Source organism: Triticum urartu, chromosome 1A (genome assembly GCF_056163025.1).
Source record: "Triticum urartu cultivar PI428250 chromosome 1A, HENAU_Tu73, whole genome shotgun sequence".
Lineage (NCBI taxonomy): Eukaryota > Viridiplantae > Streptophyta > Magnoliopsida > Poales > Poaceae > Triticum > Triticum urartu.
The window spans coordinates 297463084-297470349 of record NC_141873.1 but is presented as its reverse complement, the minus strand read 5'-3'; the positions used below and the strand labels follow the sequence as shown (position 1 = coordinate 297470349).

Sequence of the window (7266 nt, the reverse complement as noted above, 5' to 3'; positions counted from 1 at the left end):
CAGCCGATGGGTGGTGGTTTATCGCTCGTTCAGCTGACGGCGGTCATTTGATGCTCATTCGCACGTACCAAATTGACCAAACCATTACATCAAACCACATGCAGTACAATGCCTGGGGCGTTCGTGACATTGATGGCTATGGCTGCTTCGTGTTCGAGAAAGATCCCAACTCCGTTGGGCCAGGCGTATTCAACTGGAGGCGGGTTATAGCCTCGGCAACCACTCCATGTTCCTCGGGCTCAATTATCCGATCATCCAACCAATCATCGATCATATCACCGACGATGATTATCGTGCTATGCAACTTCCATTCGCCAGGGGGGGAGTGTGTTTACACATCATACCATGGGTTTCATGAATCACCATATCCAGAGATTCGTCGACATAGCTTGTTGCCAGATAATCTTCGGTGTGTGAAAGGCATCAAGCTTCCATGCGATGGATGGCTTTTGCAAACCCGACATGCGGCGATGTGGTTCATGCCAACAGCAAATATGCACAACTTGATTTGTACTGATATCTAGATTGAGCCATGTATTCTGCTGCTGTAGCATGACCCTCTTTTGTTGAATATTATGTACTGTTGTTAGTTTGAAGCACTCCTCTGGTTTGAAGAATAGATACCTTTCTGGGATCAAGTGCATCCTAACTCACCTGCGCAGGATGTACTGATAATGATGATAGAGATGTTGTGCAGTATATATATATATATATCAATTAGGCTTCAAGTGTGTACTTGTTAGTTAAGCCTATGGTTAAAATGTGACACTAAATACGACTAGTAAGTAGTACACTAGCAATACTAGTATACGTTGGTCAAATTATTCATCATGTCCACACATTGAATTGACGTGACAACATGCTGCTTGTGAGGTGACACAAGAATCCCGGCGGCGTGTTTAGGTATTCTGGACTTCAGATTTGGAGTACCACTTATTTGTCGAAATCTTTCATCATTCGCTTAAAACAGTCGATTGATCATACATTGAGTACCATATAACTGGAATTAACCGATGCAAGTCGAAGAAGGATTGGCCGGTGCTGCCGGCTGGCGTCAAGTTCGATTCCACGGATCAGGAGCTGATCGAGCACCTTGAGGCCAAAGTGAGTGCTGACAGCGCGAGATCTCACCCTCTTATCGATTTGTTCATACCAACCATCGACAGCGAGCACGGCATATGGTACACCCATCCTGATAAACTTCCAGGTAAGACACCGATCGGCTGTCTACTTGCACAAGCATATTCCTTTGTTTATAGCTCTATTTTTCTTTTTAGATGCAGACCTGGTGAAGCAATTACAATTTGACAGTTAATAAAAAGTGTAACAAGTGACTGTAACATGCCAAAGATGTTATGAAAATGCCAACTACGTACACTAAAACCTGTATTTGACAATACTGTAGGTATCACACTGAGTGGCCTAAGCAAGCATTTTTTCCAGCGCAATTCTAGGGCATTCAAAAGGGGCACGTGGATGTGTCACAAGATACAGTCGGAGTGCGGCATGCACGCGATGTGGCACAACACCGACAATACCTTGCTGGTGATGGTCAACGGCCGGCAGACGGGCAGCAAAAAGGTTCTGGTGCTGCACACCAACAAGAACTTCGACCAGCAGAGGACCAACTGGGTGATGCACCAGTACCACCTCAGGGACCTGGAGCAAGAGAAGGAGCGGGAGCTGGTCCTCTGCAAGATTTTCTACCAGACGAACACTAGGGCCAGGAGTAAAAAGATTATAAGTTAGTTTGGTATTGGTACTTGTACTACCTTGTCGTCCGCAATTTGGTATTGTTGTTAATGATCTTTTGGTATGAACTTGGCATTTGCTTCCAACCATCATGCCGAGGGTCGACATGGATATAAAGCTGAATCATTTGTTTCAAAACGAATTTTCAGGCACCTGATTTTTATTTGATGGGTAGCATAAGCACATGCCGTTCAAATTCCTAGTTCTCCAAATTTTTTGAAACAAGTGCATGCACTTATTATCATGATGAAAAAACAATATCCCTGCTGCATCTCAGTTATCAGTCTGTACTTGCAGAATTCTCTAATTTATTGAGCACGTATATTGTTTTTTCAGGTCGAGCAAGTTTAACTGGGCTGTAGACTGCCCAGGCTTAGTTTTGTTTTTAACAGGCCCAGCCCATGACGACAACGGGGCACAAAGATCTAGCAGGTATCTACTAGCCTCTGGCCCGCCTGCGTTAGTTATATTTTATCTTACAACATCCGCATGCAGTTTTTTTACTGAATCAAACACACAGCCCAGTTCTATTTTCCTCTTGAAACGCATGTCCTACATCCGTTTTCTAATCTCTACCTATAGTTTTACTAGTTCATATACATGTATCATTATATTGAAAATACATAAAATTCCCTTTTCATATTTACATCCTTATAGTTTTTGTTGTTTTCCCTCCCAGCGCTAATTTTTTTACCACTGGTTTTCCCTTAAACCAACTCACTTGTCCCACGTCTTATTTGCTTACAAAAACAAAATGATTTTTTGGCAAATCAATAAGTTCTTAAAAATGTTTATCATTTCGGGATTACAAAAGTTCGGAATCCACCGAAATATGCAAAATAAGGTTGAACTTTTTGACCATGGTCCTAGGCAGAAAATGGGCTGTAATAAATTACTTAAGAATTAGCAAATGGACTACAAATTATTAAAAAATTGCAAATGGGCTCTACGTTGTCTGCCACAGATTTGGAGGCTGACTTGTGGGCCTACTAAGTTCATGCGTACACAAAGTTTCTCAAAAAAGAAACTTAGTCAACAATCGACTCTACCAGCGTCACACCGTTAGATGTCAATCTAAAGGCAATCGTGCTTCTTCGGTCTCTGATCTACCTGCCCCAGCCGCCCAAACCAGTGCCGTCGGAACCGCCTGCTCCCGCCACCCGTGGCCGACTGTGCTGTCGGGCAGGCCTCACGGCCCCATCATATACTCGCATCCCTGGCCTGTCTATCCCTTTACTCACCCACACCTCCTGTTATTTTCTAGCGACGGCAGCCGAACCAGTCAACCCTCGTACTCTCCACCGCGTGGGCAGCCATTGTCGTGTCTTCCCCGGCTCCATGTCGTTCCCTTCGTAGGCCTCGCCGTCCTCCATCGCCCTGGTGCTCTCGGCATGGTGTGGTCAACGTGGTCAACGAATGACATCCATCGGAAGTGGACTGTACGTGGAGAGGCTGACAGCTGGGTCCACGGCCGCACACAAGGAAATGCCTCCTTATTACGCGCAAAATAATGATTCCTCCACCTGACATCTGGGACCCGCCGGAAGGGCCTCTGTATTTCATGAAAAAATGTTCCCTCCACTGACAGGTAGGACCCACCAACAATATCTTCGCACGCAAGGAAGTGCCTCCTTATTGCGCACAAAATATGAATACCCCCTGCCACCTGGGACCCACCATAGTGGGAGGCTAACTTGTGGGCCTACTAAGTTGACGGGGACGGAGGGCTTTGTCAACTTAGTCAATATATGAACGATTCTAGCTCCAGTGACCGTACGATGTCCATCCAACGGCCGTAGTGCTTCTTCAACCTCTGGTCTTCTTGCTCCCGCCGCCCAAACCAGCACCGGTCGTGCCGCCTGCTCCTGCCTCCCGTGGCCGGCTGTGATGCCACGGAGGCCTCACTGCCCCTACTACTCCCACTGCTGGCCAGGCCATCCCTCTACTCACCCACACCCCCTGTTATTCTGCGGTGACGGCAGCCTCACACCGCAGCCGAACCAGTGAACCCTCGTACTCCTCTCCGCGTGGGCATCCACTGCCGCGTCTTCCCTGGCTCCACGTCGTCCCCTTCCTACGCCTTGCCTTCGTCCACCACCTTGGTGCTCTTGGCACGGTGTGGTCAATGTGGTAAATGACCGACCTCCATCGGAAGAGTACTGTACGTGGAGAGGCTGACAGCTGGGTCCACGGCAGCTGCAAGGAAGTGCCTCCTTATTATGCGCAAAATAATTATTCCTGCACCTGATAGCGGGGACCCACCAGCTACATCTTCGCACGCAAGGAAGTGCGTCTGGGAAAAAAACGATTCGCCCCCCTAACTGCTGGGACCCATCAGCTATATCTTCGCATGCAAGGAAGTGCCTGACCGTCGGGACCCACCTAGTCGAAGCGTACGTAGCGTTGTCATTCTGGTCACGAACGTGTACGTACATACTGGTCGATGTAGAGCACGCACGTGTCTTAGTAGAGGCGCGCATGTAGCATGTACACGTACGTACAACGGCCCGTGTGCAAGAAAGAAAATACGGCCACGTACGTACATACGGGCGGGGTCTCGAACGCCTACTCGTGCATACGTACGGACAGGGCTCGTGTACATGGCTAGGTCGGAACGGAGAAACTGCGTCATCGTCGTGTTCATGGGGAGTCAACCGGCTGGGTCAGAATGGAATGCGTCGTCGTGTTCATCGGGAGGGCTTGGACGGAACAGTCGATGGAAACGAGGCCTGGCGTACCGCATAACGGAGGAAACGGCCTTGTGTTCGACCGACCACGTTCGAAACGGGATCCTGTTCATCGGGAGGGGTCTGGCATACCGCAAAATGGAGGAAACGGACCTCCTACGGTTGAAACAGGATCCTATTGATCGGGAGGGGTGTGGCGTACCGCAAAACGGAGGAAACGGACTTGTGTTGGGGCGCTACGGTCGAAACGGGGGTCCTGTTCATCAGGAGGAGTGTGGCGTACCGCAAAACGAGACTCCACGGGATACTGTTCATCTCCACCGCCGACCCCCTCCAGCCTTCACAGGCTACAGTTCATCCACCGTCGACCTCCTCCAGCCTCCACCTGCGACTGCTCATCCACGGGCTCCTGTTCATCCAACCTCCACCGCGCGCTACTCCACCGGCTACTGTTCAACCAGCCCTCTCCACAGGCTCCTGTTCAACCACCCCTCCATGGGCTACTATTCATCCAGCCCTCCACCATCTACTGTTCATCCATCCCTCCACCGGGTCATCCTGCTTATCCAGCCCTCCACGAGGTCATCCTGTTCATCCAGCCCCAACCGACTCAATCGATCGGGGTCCTATTCATCCAGAGGCAACACCACGGGGGCCTGTTCATCCACCCCCATCGGGAACTGTTCATCCAAACGCCCCCCCAACAACGCTCACTGTTCATCCAGAGGCAGCATCGATCGGCTTCAGTTAGCAGCAGTAGCGAAGGAATCGCTCAATCGGGTTCAGTTAACAGCCATCGATCGACCGCTCGGGTTCAGTAACGCGTAGCCTGCAGTGCAATCGCTCGGGTTCAGTAGGCGAACGCCTCGCTCGGGTTCAGTTAGAGCCCAACGCCTCGCACCCACATGCATGCGTGTACGAGAGAAACGCATAAACCTCCATGCATCGCTCGTCCCCGACCACCCACCGTAACCGGGAACACCCCGATATTTTCCTCGCCCTCACTTCTAGCACGATTTTTTCCGTCATGGACGGCCCAAAGAATGTCATGCAACTGCATCTCCGGCCCGCCCAAGACGAAAAGCCCATTTTCTGTCATGATTTTTTGTCATAGAAGTAGGAGCCCACCACATCTATGATGATACCGGGTTTTGTCACAATTATCGTCACAGAAGTGTCATAAGTATGACAGAAAAAATTTCGTACGGCCCAAAATGTCACGGATGTGTCTTTTTTGTAGTGGTGGTCTTGGTCGTGGTGATGGTCTTGGCCTTGGTGATGGTCTTGGCCTTGGTGGTGGACTTGGCCGTGGTGGTGGTCAAGGGCAAGGTCGTTATAGAGGAATATTGGATACCTCGATGGACCATTTCCGTATGTTGCTCACTAACTATTATGTTTCATATGTTCTTGTTTTCATATGTTCTTGTTGTCCTTATTCACTAATATGTTGCAATGTACATGTCCTTCCATTTGTTCTTATTATCATTACTAACTATTATGTTTCACTCATTGTAGGTATGGCGGCTTCTCAACCCAACAAACCAACAATGAAGGGAGCGGAGGAGAGGGATGGTGAAGGTGAGATGACGGGATGGTGGGAGAAGGCTGCGAAGAAGCTGAGAGAGGAGGATGCAGCCGCGCTAAAGAAGAAGAAGGAAGAGGAGCTCGAAGTGAAGAGGAAGGAACAAGAGAGAGCATACTATGAGTGTCACGCTAGGGAGCATGCGTTGAAGAGGAAATGTGAGTAGGCACAGAAGAAGCGTCTCAAAGATTTTCAAGAAAGAACACTGAAACTTTGGGCATTCGAAGCTAAAAAAAGACAGGGAGAACAAGATATTCATGGAGAGGGTGGTTAAGGAGGCTCACGCATAAGGAAAAGGGAGGAGGAAGAGGAAGAAGAGAGGAAGAAGAAGAAGGGAAAGGGGCCTTGCTCTACGCAATAGAACTATGTTGTCGGATGTGGGGTTCCGGCAAACCCTTAAGGTTCGAACACTGGGGTGCACGCGAAGTCTTTCCTTCCTACCGATCTATGCCCTAGCTCGCTAAGATCTCGCGGACAAACTCGGTGAACTCGCAACACAGAAAGACACAAGGTTTATACTGGTTTGGGCCACCGTTGTGGTGTAATACCCTACTCCAGTGTGGTGGTGGTGGATTGCCTCTAGGGCTGATGATGAACAGTACAAGGGAAGAACGGCCTCCTGAGGTTGAGGTGTTCTTGTGAGTAGGCTCTCGATCAGGTTGGATCAAGCTAAGATGAGATGAGATGAGGTGAGATGCGATCAACTCAGCTCAACTCAGCCCAGCCACCCCTACAATGGTGGCTATCTCTACTTATATAGGCCTTGGTCCTCTTCCCAAATATCGAGCAGGAAGGGAGCCAACAACGGCGGGCAAATTTAAAGGGGGACAACTAGTACAAGCTATCCTGACAAAAGTGGTCTTCGCCTGCGAAAGGCTCTGGTGGTGACGCCGTCTTGGGCTCCACGATGACCTCCATCTTGCCGTCCTCCTGGTCTTGGTCTCGTTGCACCAATATAGCAACCTTTGCCTGATGCCACGGTACTCTTCGCCTGCACTGGCCTCCTTAGCACCAAAGAGGAAACAAGGACGCTGCGCGCGCTGGCGCCCGCCTGGTGTCGTGCGTCATGGCTCACGTCACGAGGACCTCGTGAGGTTTGCCCCGCCTTGATACCTCTGTTCCTCGTGAGCCTTCCTGGCTAGGCTACTCCATAGGAGATCTTGCGTCGTCCGCCTCGCGAGGCTTGGACCCTCGCGAGGGTCTTGGATGCTTTGTTGGTGAAGATGGGCCGTACGGCCTGCTGGC

At 49.9% G+C, this 7266-nt stretch overlaps 1 protein-coding gene across 1 annotated transcript; it reads left to right on the top strand.

Moving 5' to 3' along the window:
- The first annotated feature begins 5956 nt into the window (after window positions 1-5956).
- Window positions 5957-6382, top strand: LOC147990932 (uncharacterized). The gene is made up of 2 exons (XM_087538458.1): window positions 5957-6179; window positions 6300-6382. Exons 1-2 carry the CDS (start codon window positions 5957-5959, stop codon window positions 6380-6382), a joined length of 306 nt encoding a protein of 101 aa, XP_087394584.1.
- Window positions 6383-7266: the final 884 nt, after the last annotated feature.

Excerpts from the sequence above, each read along its gene's own strand:
- LOC147990932 (XM_087538458.1), top strand. The coding sequence starts at position 5,957 with ATGGCGGCTTCTCAACCCAACAAACCAACAATGAAGGGAGCGGAGGAG. Across the intron at positions 6,180-6,299 it reads GCATGCGTTGAAGAGGAAAT|GCTCACGCATAAGGAAAAGG; the intron begins GTGAGTAGGCAC and ends GTGGTTAAGGAG.